Raw genomic sequence first — 19754 nt, forward strand, 5'->3', positions numbered from 1 at the left:
TATACTCCAGAGCTGCACTCGCTATTCTGCTGGTGCAGTCACTGTGTACACACATTACATTACTGATCCTGAGTTACATCCTGTATTATACTCCAGAGCTGCACTCACTATTCTGCTGGTGCAGTCACTGTGTACATACATTACTGATCCTGAGTTACCTCCTGTATTATACTCCAGAGCTGCACTCACTATTCTGCTGGTGCAGTCACTGTGTACATACATTACATTACTGATCCTGAGTTACCTCCTGTATTATACCCCAGAGCTGCACTCACTATTCTGCTGGTGCAGTCACTGTGTACATACATTACATTACTGATCCTGAGTTACCTACTGTATTATACTCCAGAGCTGCACTCACTATTCTGCTGGTGCAGTCACTGTGTACATACATTACATTACTGATCCTGAGTTACAGCCTATATTATACTCCAGAGCTGCACTCACTATTCTGCTGGTGCAGTCACTGTGTACATACATTACATTACTGATCCTGAGTTACATCCTGTATTATACTCCAGAGCTGCACTCACTATTCTGCTGGTGCAGTCACTGTGTACATACATTACATTACTGATCCTGAGTTACCTCCTGTATTATACTCCAGAGCTGCACTCACTATTCTGCTGGTGCAGTCACTGTGTACATACATTACATTACTGATCCTGAGTTACCTCCTGTATTATACTCCAGAGCTGCACTCACTATTCTGCTGGTGCAGTCACTGTGTACATACATTACTGATCCTGAGTTACATCCTGTATTATACTCCAGAGCTGCACTCACTATTCTACTGGTGCAGTCACTGTGTACATACATTACATTACTGATCCTGAGTTACATCCTGTATTATACCCCAGAGCTGCACTCACTATTCTGTTGGTGCAGTTACTGTGTACATACATTACATTACTGATCCTGAGTTACCTCCTGTATTATATACTCCAGAGCTGCACTCACTATTCTGCTGGTGCAGTCACTGTGTACATACATTACATTACTGATCCTGAGTTACCTCCTGTATTATACTCCAGAGCTGCACTCACTATTCTGCTGGTGCAGTCACTGTGTACATACATTACTGATCCTGAGTTACCTCCTGTATTATATACTCCAGAGCTGCACTCACTATTCTGCTGGTGCAGTCACTGTGTACATACATTACATTACTGATCCTGAGTTACATCCTGTATTATACTCCAGAGCTGCACTCACTATTCTGCTGGTGCAGTCACTGTGTACATACATTACATTACTGATCCTGAGTTACATCCTGTATTATACCCCAGAGCTGCACTCACTATTCTGCTGGTGCAGTCACTGTGTACATACATTACTGATCCTGAGTTACATCCTGTATTATACTCCAGAACTGCACTCACTATTCTGCTGGTGCAGTCACTGTGTACATACATTACTGATCCTGAGTTACATCCTGTATTATACTCCAGAGCTGCACTCACTATTCTGCTGGTGCAGTCACTGTGTACATACATTACATTACTGATCCTGAGTTACATCCTGTATTATACTCCAGAGCTGCACTCACTATTCTGCTGGTGCAGTCACTGTGTACATACATTACATTACTGATCCTGAGTTACATCCTGTATTATACCCCAGAGCTGCACTCACTATTCTGCTGGTGCAGTCACTGTGTACATACATTACTGATCCTGAGTTACATCCTGTATTATACCCCAGAGCTGCACTCACTATTCTGTTGGTGCAGTTACTGTGTACATACATTACATTACTGATCCTGAGTTACCTACTGTATTATCCTCCAGAGCTGCACTCACTATTCTGCTGGTGCAGTTACTGTGTACATACATTACATTACTGATCCTGAGTTACCTACTGTATTATCCTCCAGAGCTGCACTCACTATTCTGCTGGCACAGTTACATCAGACTTCCCGCTGGCCGCTTTGCTGAGCTCCTATAATGCAGTTGATCATTAGATTTCAAGATGTAATGACATTGTGAAAATACAAATCACCAGAAGAAGCAGCAGCAGTGAACGCTGGGAGTCCTCAGCTCTGAAGCCTGCAGAAATGTTAATGCAGCTCTAGACTATAAGTAATCTAAAGCGTAAAGGAGGCAAAATTTGAGAATGTAAAAATATAACTTAAGTAACCCGACAATTTTGCGTTCATTATAACAGAGCGGTGTGAACAGGACGAATAACAACATCACAATTTGGTGAATTGCGAGAAATGTACATAATTTCGGCCCATAGGGCAATGTATAGGGAATAGTGATCCTGCATCACACCAGCAGGGGGCGCGTCAGCAGCAAATACCGCAGCATCCTGCAAACCGCAGCGTAAAGTGCTGCAGAATGAAGGCGCGGAGCAGCAATCAAAACAATCCCTGGAAACTGCTCTGGAATAACGGGCAAATGTACCCGGGCAAAGCAGCCACTGGCTGTAAAGCACTGGGGGCTTCTGCACCATGCTGGAGATCCGCCAAACCTTTTGGGGGGTAAGGAAGGTCTCCCCTTGTTATGGGAGACTGGGTGAATATAACAGCAAGGGGTCCAGTCAGATATTGGGGTTGTGCTCAGCAGGGAGAGCAGATTTCCAGGGGGCTTGAATGAATGGAGTCTTGAAGGTCTTGCATTGGTTTGGACAGTAGGCGAGGAGGATTATTTTGCTGGCTCTCCAGATCTCAGAAAGCCACCCAACAAGTCTGACACGTGAGACATCACCTTTCTCCCTGCCTCATAATCGGCCGATCCCGCTGGCGGGTTGCAAGAAATCTATCTACTGTATAGCGGGAGAACGAAGCCTCACCAGAAAAAAAAGAAGGGTCGAGCATGTAGGATCCCTTGTTCCCACAGAAGCTAAGCAGCTGCCAGGGGCGTTTGGGAGCAGCTTATTCCTCTCTCCCTTTTGGAAGCACGTGTACGATCTGGAGACAGGTGGACGGGCACTCCGAGGGCATCATAGGGACTGGCTTTCCTTCTGACCTGCCAAGAGGGTTCATTGCTAAAAGAAAAGGCACAGTGACCTATAAGACAAGCTTAAAGGGGCAGAGCAGCTACTCCCCAATATATCTGAAGGTGCCTAATCTTCAGCAATCAGCTCCGTCCAGGGTCCTGCCGGCTCCTCTTCCATCTTGTGTCGGACACGGGAGGGTTTTATTGTCTTTTATTGCCTGTGACCCGAGTCTGAAGTCTCGGTCTATAAGACTGAACCTGAGGAAGGGGCCACATCGGCTCCGAAACGCGTGGTCTGAACAAAAAGGCTTTTAGGGTATGTTTCCACGTTCAGGAAACGCTGCGTTGAGCCGCAGCGTCAAAAACGCAGCGTCCAGATGTTACAGCATAGTGGAGGGGATTTAATGAAATCCCGTCTCCACTATGCAGGAAAAAACGCATGCGGCACAGCCGCGAAAACGCACATGCGGCACATTTTTTCAGAACACAGCATGTCATTACAATGAGCAAAACACGCAAGAACACCGCCGGTGACCTGCCAGTGACCTCAGGTGCAGATCTGGTCAGGATTTTACCTGCATAAAATCCTGAAGCAATCCTGAGCGTGGACACATACCTTTATACTCTCCTGTGGATCCTCATCTTCCTGGCAGCGCTCACCAAGGCCACGTTTTTCCTTTCCACTGCCAAGTCTACAGTTTTCACGGAGACCGCACGTCCAGCGCTCGCCGACTTCACACGGATTGCCAGTGATCACGGTCGATCACTCCCGATCCTTTCAAACGCTTTCTGCAATCGTGCAATATGGAGGATGAAGGGCTTGGGAGTCGGGGCCCTATGGCAGTGATCAGACTCTGTAGGTTCCACCTGTGTGGATGGATCGGCAGCGATCAGGCTCGACCAACGCCGCTCCATTCATACCCCTCCTCACCAATCCAGAGAACAACAGATGTGAATGGACGGGCAGAGAAGCTCGGCCACTACAGCTCTATTCACACAGGAGCCCCGCTCTCAGGAGCACAGCCACTACAGCTCTATTCACACAGGAGCCCCGCTCTCAGGAGCACGGCCACTACAGCTCTATTCACACAGGAGCCCCGCTCTCAGGAGCACGGCCACTACAGCTCTATTCACACAGGAGCCCCGCTCTCAGGAGCACGGCCACTACAGCTCTATTCACACAGGAGCCCCGCTCTCAGGAGCACGGCCACTACAGCTCTATTCACACAGGAGCCCCGCTCTCAGGAGCCCGGCCACTACAGCTCTATTCACACAGGAGCCCCGCTCTCAGGAGCACAGCCACTACAGCTCTATTCGCACAGGAGCCCCATTCTCTGGAGCACGGCCACTACAGCTCTATTCACACAGGAGCCCCGCTCTCTGGAGCACAGCCACTACAGCTCTATTCACACAGGAGCCCCGCTCTCAGGAGCACGGCCACTACAGCGCTATTCGCACAGGAGCCCCATTCTCTGGAGCCCGGGCACAACAGCTCTATTCACACAGGAGCCCCATTCTCTGGAGCACGGCCACTACAGCTCTATTCACAAAGGAGCCCCGCTCTCTGGAGCATGGCCACTACAGCTCTATTCGCACAGGAGCCCCATTCTCTGGAGCCCGGCCACAACAGCTCTATTCACACAGGAGCCCTGCTCTCAGGAGCACGGCCACTACAGCTCTATTCACACAGGAGCCCTGCTCTCAGGAGCACGGCCACTACAGCTCTATTCACACAGGAGCCCCGCTCTCAGGAGCACAGCCACTACAGCTCTATTCACACAGGAGCCCCGCTCTCAGGAGCATGGCCACTACAGCTCTATTCACACAGGAGCCCCGCTCTCTGGAGCACGGCCACTACAGCTCTATTCACACAGGAGCCCCGCTCTCTGGAGCACGGCCACTACAGCTCTATTCACACAGGAGCCCCATTCTCTGGAGCATGGCCACTACAGCTCTATTCACACAGGAGCCCCGCTCTCAGGAGCACGGCCACTACAGCTCTATTCGCACAGGAGCCCAGCTCTCTGGAGCACGGCCACTACAGCTCTATTCACACAGGAGCCCCACTCTCTGGAGCACGGCCACTACAGCTCTATTCACACAGGAGCCCCGCTCTCAGGAGCACGGCCACTACAGCTCTATTCACACAGGAGCCCCACTCTCTGGAGCACGGCCACTACAGCTCTATTCACACAGGAGCCCCATTCTCTGGAGCACGGCCACTACAGCTCTATTCACACAGGAGCCCCGCTCTCAGGAGCACGGCCACTACAGCTCTATTCGCACAGGAGCCCCATTCTCTGGAGCCCGGCCACAACAGCTCTATTCACACAGGAGCCCCATTCTCTGGAGCACGGCCACTACAGCTCTATTCACACAGGAGCCCCGCTCTCTGGAGCATGGCCACTACAGCTCTATTCGCACAGGAGCCCCATTCTCTGGAGCCCGGCCACAACAGCTCTATTCACACAGGAGCCCTGCTCTCTGGAGCACGGCCACTACAGCTCTATTCACACAGGAGCCCCGCTCTCTGGAGCACGGCCACTACAGCTCTATTCACACAGGAACCCCGCTCTCAGGAGCACGGCCACTACAGCTCTATTCACACAGGAGCCCCGCTCTCTGGAGCATGGCCACTACAGCTCTATTCGCACAGGAGCCCCATTCTCTGGAGCCCGGCCACAACAGCTCTATTCACACAGGAGCCCCGCTCTCTGGAGCACAGCCACTACAGCTCTATTCACACAGGAGCCCTGCTCTCTGGACCGATGCTGGTCCGGGCAGTCAGACCCCAGCGGACGTGTTTTGACCAGAGTGTCACCATTTTTATCTTCGGCTCTTGGCGATCATCGGGTACAAGTAATTAATGAAAGCATCCAGTGTCCATCCTCCGCCGAGGACAAGCCATAGCAGCCTATTTCCGGTTCTTCCTACCGGACCTCCTGTTAGCGGATGAGATCCGTGACCTGTAGGGAAGATGTACCACATCCCGAAGACTGGCAAGATGCAGAGCACCGGTCCAGGACGCCCAGGGCTACATCCTCCTCTTTCATGTGTGTGGACCGCTGGTCAGTGAAGCCCCCATGTGGCTTTGGAGATATTTATACTGTTTGCAGATCAGAGGAGGCCTCGGTCACTCCATGACCAGGTTCTGGCTCATGAAAATAAACTATGCACTCACTCGTTTGCTAATTTGCTGTTCCAGCGTGCAGGAATAGAAGGAAAATAAACAAGTTGGAGGCCAAAGGGGACAGTCATCTGTACAGAAAGCGAAGCCCAAGCCTTTAATTCCCCCACGGTGGAGCCGGCGCACAGACTGCCCGCGGAGCTCTGATCTTCCCAGAAGGAAGCAGAAAATGACAGAGCTAAACTGGAGCCAGCTGTTCTTACCACCACAGGCCCGCTGTGCCCATCTGTTCCCGGCCTGCTCCATACCTCCCAGAACACGACACCACGCATGGATGTGCCGCCATGTGTGAGCGAGACCAGCGCAGGGCACCGCGGCATCTGCCGGGCGGCTGGAGTCCACGCTGCGGTCCCAGTGGATGGATGATGGCGTGACTCCGAAAACACGAATGTTTAACAAACCAGTATCGTCATGTAAACTCCCCAGTGTATGACCATCAGCGGCCAGGACGATCAACCGGCAGTGCCATTCCCACCTGGTGCAACTAAACACTGCGGACCACCATGGCAGGCCCCCACGAAACGAGTCCACTGCGAAAACATGTGTTATAATGCAACACGATGGGTTATAAGCACACAATTAGTTGGGGTCTGATCTCTGGGACCTCCACCAATGCGGAGAATGGAGGTCAGAAATTCATTCTTTAAGGACCGTCTAAAATACCCGAGCATGGTGCTTTTCCAGCAGTTTCACAGGGAGTGAATGTCTCAGTGGCTGCGGATGCTGCCAACGGGCATTTTAGGATCTAAATCTCAACATTTTTGAGGGTCCCAGAACACATACCCCCACCAATCTGTAAGTTACCACCTAACCTTTTTTAATTGACGATACGGTTTCATATTGAGATTAACCCTTTAAGTGCCTGTCTCATCCTGAAGCAAGATGAGAATCACCACAGCCCCCATAGTAATCATGCTGTCGCCTATTAGGGGCACACAGACGTTAGTGGGGGTCTCCTGCTCACGACTTCCTCGTCGGCAGCTGCTGAGAAATCGACGTCTGCATCTTCTGTTGGCCAAAACTGCTCGGAGCTGCGATGAGATGGATGATTCTAGAACGAGGCAGAGATGGAAATATCAGAAGCAGGAAACCGGAGGTGCAGGATACACACATGTAATAAGACGGAGACATTCTGGGGGCACAGAAGCCCCCGGCGGATCGGACCTACATGCAGAATAAGATTTTGTAGGGTCTCAGTAACGCAATGTTAGCCGACTGTCAGGAGCAGATGTCAGCACCGCAGAGGTCTCTAGATAACATCCCATCTCCATCGGGATCATCTGCATTTCTAGAGTCTCCTGTATGTGATGGACTCGGATTACTGTGCTCATAACAGGCACGGTCCTCTATGAAGGGGTATGTCAGTCTACAAAAATCCCCTATGCCCTGGAAAGGCTATGCTGCAGTGGTCAGTGTGGATCCTACTGCTTGGACCTGTACAGAACGGAGAATTTATGTCCCACTTTTTAAGGTTGAGTGTAGGGGTGGATCACACGTGAGTTCTGCCACTAGGTTCAGTCTCTAGGGAAGTGACCATCATGACCAAGCACTCGGCGGTGTCACAAGCCTTGGATGGAGTGGTGTCATTGCCCCCTTGGATGGAGCGGTGTCATTGCCCCCTAGAATGAAGCGGTGTCATTGCCCCCTTGGACGAAGCGGAGTCATTGCCCCCTTGGACGGAGCGGTGTCATTGATCCCTTGGATGGAGCGATGTCATTGATCCCTTGGATGGAGCGGTGTCATTGATCCATTGGATGGAGCGGTCTCATTGCCCCCTTGGATGGAGCAGTGTCATTGATCCCTTGGATGGAGCGGTGTCATTGCCCCCTGGAAGGAGCGGTGTCATTGATCCTTTGGATGGAGCGGTGTCATTGCCCCCTGGACGGAGCGGTGTCATTGATCCTTTGGATGGAGCGGTGTCACTGTCCCCATGGATGGAGCGGTGTCATTGCCCCCTTGAATGGAGCAGTGTCATAAATCCCTTTGGATGGAGCAGTGTCATTGATCCCTTGGACGGAGCGGTGTCATTGCCCCCTTGGACGGAGCGGTGTCATTGCCCCCTTGGACGGAGCGGTGTCATTGCCCCCTTGGACGGAGCGGTGTCATTGCCCCCTGGATGGAGCGGTGTCATTGCCCCCTTGGAAGGAGCGGTGTCATTGCCCCCTTGGATGGAGCGGTGTCATTGCCCCCTTGGAAGGAGCGGTGTCATTGCCCCCTTGGATGGAGCGGTGTCATTGCCCCCTTGGAAGGAGCGGTGTCATTGCCCCCTTGGAAGGAGCGGTGTCATTGCCCCCTTGGATGGAGCGGTGTCACTGTCCCCTTGGATGGAGCGGTGTCACTGCCCCCTTGGATGGAGCGGTGTCACTGCCCCCTTGGAAGGAGCGGTGTCATTGCCCCCTTGGATGGAGCGGTGTCACTGTCCCCTTGGATGGAGCGCTGCCACTGCCCCCTTGGATGGAGCGGTGTCATTGCCCCCTTGGATGGAGCGCTGTCACTGCCCCCTTGGATGGAGCGGTGTCATTGCCCCCTTGGATGGAGCGGTGTCTGTTGTGAATTCTGTGGCTGAGTTCACTTCTGTGGTCACAAGTGGTATTGCAGTCTCTGGGCTTCCTCCCTCAGGTGTTTTGGTGAGCTCGTTGGCTGCCTTGCTATTTAGCTCCACCTGAGTCTGTCTTCCTTGCTCCTTGTCAATGTTCCAGTGTTGGATCTGAGCTACTGCATCTTTCCTTGGGCCTGCTGCTCTGCTAGATAAGTGCTTCTAGTTTGTTTTCTGTTTTTTCTGTCCAGCTTGCTATTAACTTTTGCTGGAAGCTCTGAGAAGCAAAGGGGTGCACCGCCGTGCTGTTAGTTCGGCACGGTGGGTCTTTTTGCCCCTTTGCGTGGTTTTCGTTTTAGGGTTTTTTGTAGACTGCATAGTTCTCTTTGCTATCAACGCTCTGTCTAGAATATCGGGCCTCACTTTGCTGAATCTATTTCATTCCTACGTTTGTCTTTTCATCTTGCTAACAGTCATTATATGTGGGGGGCTGCCTATTCCTTTGGGGTATTTCTCTGAGGTAAGTCAGGCTTGTATTTCTATCTTCAGGCTAGTCAGCTCCTCAGGCAGTGCCGAGTTGCATAGGTAGTTGATAGGCGCAATCCACTGCTGCTTATAGTTGTGTGAGGATAGATCAGGTACTGCAGTCTACAGAGATTCCACGTCTCAGAGCTCGTCCTATTGTTTTTGGTTATTGCCAGATCTCTGTATGTGCGCTGATTACTGCACGCTGTGTTGCCTGATTGCCAGCCATAACAGTACAAGGAGCCCTCCAATGATTTCCAATAGAGGGAAAAAAGAAATCCTGACATCATTTTTTTTTCTTAGCTCTGTCTTCAGTCTTTTTTTTCCCCTAGACATTAGAGTGCTTCAGGACACAGCTGTGGACATGGATATTCAGGCTCTGTGCTCCTCAATGGATAATCTCGTTGTAAATGTACAAAAGATTCAAGATACTATTGATCAGAAATCGATGCTAGAACCAAGAATTCCGATTCCTGATTTGTTTTTTGGTGACAGAACTAAGTTCCTGAGCTTCAGAAATAATTGTAAGCTATTTTTGGCCTTGAAACCTCATTCTTCTGGTAATCCTATTCCACAGGTTTTGATTATTATTTCTTTTTTGCGCGGCGACCCACAGGACTGGGCGTTTTCTCTTGCACCAGGAGATTCTGCATTGAGTAATGTTGATGCATTTTTCCAGGCGCTGGGATTGCTTTACGATGAGCCTAATTCAGTGGATCAAGCTGAGAAAAATCTGCTGGCTTTATGCCAGGGTCAGGATGATGTAGAAGTATATTGTCAGAAATTTAGGAAATGGTCAGTACTCACTCTGTGGAATGAATCTGCACTAGCGGCTTTGTTCAGAAAGGGTCTCTCTGAAGCTCTTAAGGATGTAATGGTGGGATTTCCTATGCCTGCTGGTTTGAATGAGTCTATGTCCTTGGCCATTCAGATCGGTCGTCGCTTGCGCGAGCGTAAATCTGTGCACCATCTGGCGGTATTGTCTGAGAGTAAGCCTGAGCCTATGCAGTGCGACAGGACTATGACTAAAGTAGAACGGCACGAACACAGACGTCTGAACAGACTGTGTTTCTATTGTGGTGATTCTACTCATGCTATTTCTAATTGTCCTAAACGCACTAGGCGGTTCGATAGCTCTGCCGTTATTGGTACTGTACAGTCCAAATTCCTTTTGTCCATTACCTTAATGTGCTCTTTGTCATCATATTCTGTCATGGCGTTTGTGGATTCAGGCGCTGCCCTGAATCTGATGGATTTGGATTATGCTAAACGTTGTGGATTTTTCTTGGAGCCTTTGCGGTGTCCTATTCCGTTGAGAGGAATTGATGCTACACCTTTGGCCAAGAATAAGCCTCAGTACTGGGCCCAGCTGACCATGTGCATGGCTCCTGCACATCAGGAAGTTATTCGCTTTTTGGTACTGCATAATTTGCATGATGTGGTCGTGTTGGGGTTGCCATGGCTACAAACCCATAATCCAGTATTGGATTGGAACTCTATGTCGGTAACCAGCTGGGGTTGTCAGGGAGTACATGGTGATGTTCCATTTTTGTCTATTTCGTCATCCATTCCTTCTGACATCCCAGAGTTCTTGTCGGACTTTCAGGATGTATTTGAAGAGTCCAAGTCTGATGCCCTACCTCCGCATAGGAATTGTGATTGTGCTATCGATTTGATTCCTGGTAGTAAATTCCCTAAGGGTCGTTTATTTAATTTGTCCGTACCTGAACACACCGCTATGCGCAGTTATGTGAAGGAGTCCCTGGAGAAGGGACATATTCGCCCATCGTCGTCACCATTGGGAGCAGGGTTCTTTTTTGTAGCCAAGAAGGATGGTTCGCTAAGACCGTGTATTGATTACCGCCTTCTTAATAAGATCACTGTTAAGTTTCAGTATCCCTTGCCATTGATTTCTGACTTGTTTGCTCGGATTAAGGGGGCTAGTTGGTTTACTAAGATTGATCTTCGTGGTGCGTATAATCTGGTGAGAATCAGGCAGGGAGATGAATGGAAAACGGCATTTAATACGCCCGAGGGTCATTTTGAGTATCTGGTGATGCCGTTCGGACTTGCCAATGCTCCATCTGTTTTTCAGTCTTTTATGCATGACATTTTCCGTGAGTATCTGGATAAATTCTTGATTGTTTACTTGGATGACATTTTGATCTTCTCAGATGATTGGGAGTCTCATGTGAAGCAAGTCAGAATGGTTTTCCAGGTACTGCGTGCTAATTCCTTGTTCGTGAAGGGATCAAAGTGTCTCTTCGGTGTGCAGAAAGTTTCATTTTTGGGGTTCATCTTTTCCCCTTCTACTATCAAGATGGATCCGGTTAAGGTTCAGGCCATCCAGGATTGGACTCAGCCGACAACTCTAAAAAGTCTGCAGAAATTCCTGGGCTTTGCTAATTTTTATCGTCGCTTCATCTGTAATTTTTCTAGCATTGCCAGACCATTGACCGATTTGACCAAGAAGGGTGCTGATTTGGTTAATTGGTCTTCTGCTGCCGTGGAAGCTTTTCAGGAGTTGAAGCGTCGTTTTTGCTGTGCCCCTGTGTTGTGTCAACCTGATGTTTCTCTTCCGTTCCAGGTCGAGGTTGATGCTTCTGAGATTGGTGCAGGGGCGGTTTTGTCACAGAGAGGTTCTGGTTGCTCAGTGTTCAAACCATGTGCTTTCTTTTCCAGGAAATTTTCTGCTGCTGAGCGTAATTATGATGTGGGCAACCGAGAGTTGCTGGCCATGAAGTGGGCATTCGAGGAGTGGCGTCATTGGCTTGAGGGTGCTAAGCATCGCGTGGTGGTTTTGACTGATCATAGGAACCTTACTTATCTTGAGTCTGCCAAGCGCTTGAATCCTAGACAGGCCCGTTGGTCGTTATTTTTTGCTCGTTTTGATTTTGTGATTTCATACCTTCCGGGCTCTAAAAATGTGAAGGCGGATGCTCTGTCTAGGAGTTTTGTGCCCGACTCTCCGGGGTTATCTGAGCCGGCGAGTATCCTCAAGGAAGGAGTCATTGTGTCTGCCATCTCCCCTGATTTGCGGAGAGTGTTGCAGAAATTTCAGGCTAATAAACCTGATCGTTGTCCGGCCGAGAAACTGTTCGTCCCTGATAGGTGGACTAGTAAAGTTATCTCTGAACTTCATTGTTCGGTGCTGGCCGGTCATCCAGGAATCTTTGGTACCAGGGAGTTGGTTGCTAGATCCTTCTGGTGGCCATCTCTGTCACGGGATGTGCGTGCTTTTGTGCAGTCCTGTGGAATTTGTGCTAGGGCTAAGCCCTGCTGTTCACGTGCCAGTGGGTTGCTTTTGCCCTTGCCGGTCCCGAAGAGGCCTTGGACACATATTTCGATGGATTTCATTTCTGACCTTCCCGTTTCTCAAAAAATGTCGGTCATTTGGGTGGTCTGTGATCGCTTTTCTAAAATGGTCCATCTGGTGCCCTTGGTTAAATTGCCTTCCTCCTCTGATTTGGTGCCTTTGTTCTTCCAGCATGTGGTTCGTTTACATGGCATTCCTGAGAATATTGTTTCTGACAGAGGTTCCCAGTTTGTCTCGAGGTTCTGGCGAGCCTTTTGTGGTAGGATGGGCATTGACCTATCTTTTTCCTCGGCCTTCCATCCTCAGACTAATGGCCAGACCGAACGAACCAATCAGACCTTGGAAACATATCTGAGATGTTTTGTTTCCGCTGACCAGGATGATTGGGTGTCATTTTTGCCGTTGGCTGAGTTCGCCCTTAATAATCGGGCCAGCTCGGCTACCTTGGTCTCTCCATTTTTCTGCAATTCTGGGTTCCATCCTCGTTTCTCTTCAGGACAGGTTGAGTCTTCGGACTGTCCTGGTGTGGATTATGTGGTGGACAGGTTGCAGCAGATCTGGACTCAGGTAGTGGACAATTTGACCTTGTCCCAGGAGAAGGCTCAGCTTTTCGCTAATCGCAGACGCCGTGTGGGACCCCGACTTCGTGTTGGGGATCTGGTTTGGTTATCTTCTCGTCATATTCCTATGAAGGTTTCCTCTCCTAAATTTAAACCTCGTTTTATTGGTCCGTATAGGATTTCTGAGATTCTCAATCCGGTGTCTTTTCGTCTGACCCTCCCAGACTCCTTTTCCATACATAATGTATTCCATAGGTCGTTGTTGAGGAGATACGTGGCACCTATGGTTCCATCTGTGGAGCCTCCTGCCCCTGTTTTGGTGGAGGGGGAATTGGAGTATATTGTGGAGAAGATTTTGGATTCTCGTGTCTCTAGACGGAAACTCCAGTATCTGGTCAAATGGAAGGGTTATGCTCAGGAAGATAATTCCTGGGTTTTTGCCTCTGATGTCCATGCCCCAGATCTTGTTCGTGCCTTTCATGTGGCTCATCCTGGTCGGCCTGGGGGTTCTGGTGAGGGTTCGGTGACCCCTCCTCAAGGGGGGGGTACTGTTGTGAATTCTGTGGCTGAGTTCACTTCTGTGGTCACAAGTGGTATTGCAGTCTCTGGGCTTCCTCCCTCAGGTGTTTTGGTGAGCTCGTTGGCTGCCTTGCTATTTAGCTCCACCTGAGTCTGTCTTCCTTGCTCCTTGTCAATGTTCCAGTGTTGGATCTGAGCTACTGCATCTTTCCTTGGGCCTGCTGCTCTGCTAGATAAGTGCTTCTAGTTTGTTTTCTGTTTTTTCTGTCCAGCTTGCTATTAACTTTTGCTGGAAGCTCTGAGAAGCAAAGGGGTGCACCGCCGTGCTGTAAGGGGTCTTTTTGCCCCTTTGCGTGGTTTTCGTTTTAGGGTTTTTTGTAGACTGCATAGTTCTCTTTGCTATCCTCGCTCTGTCTAGAATATCGGGCCTCACTTTGCTGAATCTATTTCATTCCTACGTTTGTCTTTTCATCTTGCTAACAGTCATTATATGTGGGGGGCTGCCTATTCCTTTGGGGTATTTCTCTGAGGTAAGTCAGGCTTGTATTTCTATCTTCAGGCTAGTCAGCTCCTCAGGCAGTGCCGAGTTGCATAGGTAGTTGATAGGCGCAATCCACTGCTGCTTATAGTTGTGTGAGGATAGATCAGGTACTGCAGTCTACAGAGATTCCACGTCTCAGAGCTCGTCCTATTGTTTTTGGTTATTGCCAGATCTCTGTATGTGCGCTGATTACTGCACGCTGTGTTGCCTGATTGCCAGCCATAACAGGTGTCATTGCCCCCTTGGAAGGAGCGGTGTCATTGCCCCCTTGGAAGGAGCGGTGTCATTGCCCCCTTGGATGGAGCGGTGTCATTGCCCCCTTGGATGGAGCGGTGTCATTGCCCCCTTGGATGGAGCGGTGTCACTGCCCCCTTGGATGGAGCGGTGTCACTGCCCCCTTGGAAGGAGCGGTGTCATTGCCCCCTTGGATGGAGCGGTGTCACTGTCCCCTTGGATGGAGCGGTGTCACTGCCCCCTTGGATGGAGCGGTGTCACTGCCCCCTTGGATGGAGCGGTGTCACTGCCCCCTTGGATGGAGCGGTGTCACTGCCCCCTTGGAAGGAGCGGTGTCATTGCCCCCTTGGATGGAGCGGTGTCACTGTCCCCTTGGATGGAGCGCTGCCACTGCCCCCTTGGATGGAGCGGTGTCATTGCCCCCTTGGATGGAGCGCTGTCACTGCCCCCTTGGATGGAGCGGTGTCACTGCCCCCTTGGATGGAGCGGTGTCATTGCCCCCTTGGAAGGAGCGGTGTCATTGCCCCCTTGGAAGGAGCGGTGTCATTGCCCCCTTGGAAGGAGCGGTGTCATTGCCCCCTTGGATGGAGCGGTGTCATTGCCCCCTTGGATGGAGCGGTGTCATTGCCCCCTTGGATGGAGCGGTGTCACTGCCCCCTTGGAAGGAGCGGTGTCATTGCCCCCTTGGAAGGAGCGGTGTCATTGCCCCCTTGGATGGAGCGGTGTCACTGTCCCCTTGGATGGAGCGGTGTCACTGCCCCCTTGGATGGAGCGGTGTCACTGCCCCCTTGGATGGAGCGGTGCATGCTACATTACCAGTGTTGTGGATCCACAAACTGGACAGAGACTCTGCAGCCTTATAGTGGACGTCACCATATTGAGCATTTCGGTAATGACCATTTATCGTGAACGTCACGCCGAGCTCGGAGCTTCCCAGAAGTGAACATTTAATAACAGGCTTGGATTGTCCGGGGTCAGCCGGTCCGCGCTGCGCTATTTCTGCTGTTTGCTTTGAATTGAACCACAAACCCTGCGAGGAAGGAAACTCCGGCACAGACGCCTCTAATTCAGATGGACCAAGATATGCAGCCTCAAGAAATGCCGGTCTCACGGTGGCAGAAATCTGCCAGAACTTCTGCTCTTGATGAACACTTTTCTGCTGCGTTTTAGTGATCCAGGGTAGAGAGGCATGCTGGGAGTTGTAGTTTTGCAACAGCTGGCGAGTTTACAGGTCTCGGCCAGTGCTTCAAATAGATTTTGTGAGACTATAATGCCGATTCATCCAGTAATCTCCCCATCAGCTGAATGACAGCACCGCGTCTTCTCTCTGGCACCACATGTGGTTGTGGCTGTGCCAGGTACTGCAGTGTCAGATTGACAGAGGTCATTAATATTACAGTCCCAGAAATCCAAGGAGAATGGATGACTCTGACACATTTGTTATTCTTAACCCCTGAAGCCTTGCTTGCAGCGGTGTAATATACGCACTGTCAGGATTCGGGTCCGTGTGTCGGTTCCATACCTTCTGTATGCTGCGATTTTTGCAGATGTGGTGACGTAACAAAGTGTCAGCCCCATCTCTGAATAAAACATTGCAAGACGCGGCTGACTTGCTGCAAATGACGACCGCCGGAAGCATCGGATCCCAATAGTGTGAACGATACTCTGCTGGGAAGACCATGAAATAAATACAGGAGTCTGATCATAAATTAGCTTAGAAGATGGATCAGGAGAGGAGAGATCGGGGTCAAGGTGCTTTCTTTACACCAAGTAGGAGGGAACGCCATCAGAGGAGGATGTGTCACATCGGGACCACGACAGATGTTGTATTCATAGTACAGAGTGGAAAACACGCAGTGCTACAGATTTATTGATGCAGTTAAAGGGGTTGTCTAGTTTAAAAAAGAAAACAATTTAAAGAAGATTCCGAATATAACTGCAATTGAAGGGATTGTCCACTATTTAACCATTGATGACCTCGCCTTAGTCACCCCAAAATCAGCTGTACAGGTCGGTCCCGCGGTGGTCGGATGTACGCGGTGTATCAGGCCGGAACACCACAGCGCCATACACTGCGTCGTGGCCGTTCTCGGTACTGCAGCTCAGCTTCTACAGAAGTAAATGGAAGCTGAGTGTGGGATCTGATATTGGGGGTACCGTCTCCCCCCAAAAAAATGTTAAAATGCAATCAACTACAATCTGTGGGGGGAAAAAATCTGTTAAAAAGTGTTCTATTTTCCTGCAGAACCCCACAGGGAAAATGAAGTATTACACAGACCCCATTAAAATGAACAGGCTGTCTGGGAGATGAAAGACAGATCAGGTTCTCCAGAATGAAAGGTCCTACCTGGACCATATGACCCTGTGTAGACTGACATGCTGGAGTTCTGCCCCTCCAGACAGCAGTATATACTATATACCTTGGTACAATGAACAGTAGGTACACCATGGGGTCTCCTTGATTCGTGCTCGCCTGCCCTTCTGCATACCGTCCACGCCATGTTCTCAGCTACAAGTCCCAGCTCGGCGGCTCAGCATCCTAATAACAGCGGAATTTTTTGCAATATAAACTGCAAAACGGTTTTATTTGTACAACTGAAGATGTTCGGATGAAGGAGGGGAGGAGAGCGTTACGCATGCCGAGAAGGACGCCACCGGCGAAGAGGAAAAAAAAGAAAGATGGCATGTTGGGACGGCGGCGCGGGATACAACTCTGCTGTTACAGCCATGAAGAATGTGACTTTACGGTAAACGACCTTCCATATCCCATAACGTGTATAAGGAAACAGTCAGCAGGAGAAACCGTGGCATCAGGTGATCATTATAGGGTCTTCAGTCGCTCATGCGGCCAATCACCTGCCACTATGGGCTGCAGCAGGCACTGGGATATTTGGGGCCGTGATCTCTGACACTTTATTCTCAGATTGGCGACAGATTCCACAATTCCAACATATCAGGACTGATGGGGTCCCAGCGATCAGCAAGTTATGGGATAGGGCATAAATTACTCAAAATCGCGGGCAGCATGAATCAGAGCCGGACGTACGATGGAACATTTCAGTGAATGTATAGTTAGAATATCCAGAGACGAGGCCGGTCGGCAGAGTCCGCGGTGTCGAGTAATGAATGATCTTACTGACCACTGGGACCCCCATCAGCCCCCAGACGGCGTCTTCCTGCACTACTCCAGCTGATTGACAGGCGTGCACGTTTAGAGACCTGTCCGTCACTTCGAGGGCTGGGGGAGAAGCTGTCTGGTGCCGCCGGGATCTGGATTCACACGGACCGAGGTTTCGGCACCAGAAATGGAGGGGCAGGTTGCCTTTAATAACTCATCACTCATCAGTCTTTTTATCAGCGGCGTCGGTGGGCGCTCACCGACCAGAAGAAAACAAGACATTTACATTCCTCCCTTATAATCTACCGTATGTCCATATTGTCTCATTAGAGGATGAAAAATTCATAAAATCCTTCTTAAGCTGACAAAGCCGCAGATTACCCGGCCCCCCACTGCGGGATTCTCAATGCAGATGGCACCCACATCAAAGCAATGCAAAAAAAAAAAAAAAAAGACGGCAGCCCCCCCGTCCGCTCGCCCTTACCTCCGTTCTTTGCAATGGTCCTGAAGCATCTCCAGAAGAGACGGAGAAAAGACGCTCGGTTGTGTGGGGTGCACTGGACAAAGGCGAAGTCTCTGAACAGGACGTGGGTCCCCCGAGAAGCGCTGGAGAAACTACGGATGGAGAGAAGACAGCCACATCAGAATATTAATAATGACCACCTGAAAAATGACCCCAAAAAACACAGGCGGCCCCTGCGGGGTAAGACCCTGCCCACGGGACATAACAATTCTGAGCATATTATTGGCCAAAATCAAAAATAGCAATCCCTCCTAATGAATCCCTTTCCGTCCCCGTCTTTTTCAGCATGGCGGGGTTTCTTTATATACCCGTCCGCTAACATTTCCATATGACGTCTTGTTTTTCCGAGATGTAGTTTCAACTGGATGAAGAAAAAATAGAGTGAAAAAAAAAAAAGTACCGTTGGGGTTTACGCTTTACGTTCTTCCCTGTGCGGTAAAATGACCTTATTCTCCATTTTCTCAAATAAATATATGAAAATGGGCTTCTATTAAGTTAGGAATCATGTAAACCCAGAAAAAAATCTTTATTATTCTAGATTAAAATGCCACCAACCTGTGGCTGCACCAGGAAAAAAATAAAAAAAAAATCATTATTTTATCCATTCAGAGCGTCTACAGGACACTAAGTTTGGGCAGTTTTATGGAATTTTTCAAAAAATTACAAAAATAAATTAGGATTGTTTGTGACGCCAGAGTCGGAGACCCGAAAACCTTTTTCTATTTCTTCGTGGGTGCCGCTGTGTAACTGTTTGCTCATTCAGCAGGTGGAGATCAATTATTAGCATTATTTTGGGGTACATAATACTTCTTTTTAGGCTTTTTCCCCGATTGATGGGGTAGGCAAAAGTAATCAAAAAACTACAATTCTGGACTTTTTTTATGCCGTTCACCATGTGGGATAAAAAATAAATGTTTCAAGTACGACTTAAGGACTCGTTTTGGAATTAAGGTTTTCTGTATATGGACGAACATGAAATCCCCACATTCACGACACCTTGTATTCTGCAACGCCACTACAAAGACTGCCTCGCCCTCTGTGGAGGATCAGGCCCCTCATATTCTGCAGCGCCACTACTAAAACTGCCTCGCCCTCTGTGGAGGATCAGGCCCCTTGTATTCTGCAGCGCCACTACTAAGACCGCCTCACCCTCTGAGGAGGATCAGGCCCCTTGTATTCTACAGCGCCACTACAAAGACTGCCTCACTCTCTGCGGAGGATCAGGCCCCTTGTATTCTGCAACGCCACTACAAAGACTGCCTCGCCCTCTGTGGAGGATCAGGCCCCTTGTATTCTGCAGCACCACTACTAAGACTGCCTCGCTCTCTGAGGAGGATCAGGCTCCTTGTATTCTGCAGCACCACTACTAAGACCGCCTCACCCTCTGAGGAGGATCAGGCCCCTCGTATTCTGCAGCACCACTACAAAGACTGCCTCGCCCTCTGTGGAGGATCAGGCCCCTCATATTCTGCAGCGCCACTACTAAAACTGCCTCGCCCTCTGTGGAGGATCAGGCCCCTTGTATTCTGCAGCGCCACTACTAAGACCGCCTCACCCTCTGAGGAGGATCAGGCCCCTCGTATTCTGCAGCACCACTACTAAGACTGCCTCGCCCTCTGCGGAGAATCAGGCCCCTTGTATTCTGCAGCACCACTACAAAGACTGCCTCGCCCTCTGCGGAGGATCAGGCCCATTGTATTCTGCAGCGCCACTACTAAGGCTGCCTCACCCTCTGAGGAGGATCAGGCTCCTT

The 19754-nt window shown here is 49.9% G+C and overlaps 1 protein-coding gene across 3 annotated transcripts in view; it reads right to left on the bottom strand.

Moving 5' to 3' along the window:
- Positions 1 to 19754, bottom strand: part of CSTPP1 (centriolar satellite-associated tubulin polyglutamylase complex regulator 1) — a 168959-nt gene that overhangs the window by 59010 nt on the left and 90195 nt on the right. For 2 of the 3 annotated variants that reach the window (XM_069738592.1, XM_069738593.1), the window contains exon 3: positions 17963 to 18093. The exons of the other annotated variant lie outside the window; for it this stretch is intronic. In XM_069738592.1, coding sequence (XP_069594693.1) covers positions 17963 to 18093 — 131 coding nt within the window. The remainder of the gene's footprint in view (positions 1 to 17962; positions 18094 to 19754) is intronic. 3 annotated transcript variants of the gene reach the window in all.

Source organism: Ranitomeya imitator, chromosome 9, assembly GCF_032444005.1.
Source record: "Ranitomeya imitator isolate aRanImi1 chromosome 9, aRanImi1.pri, whole genome shotgun sequence".
In the NCBI taxonomy this organism is placed as follows: Eukaryota; Metazoa; Chordata; class Amphibia; order Anura; family Dendrobatidae; genus Ranitomeya; species Ranitomeya imitator.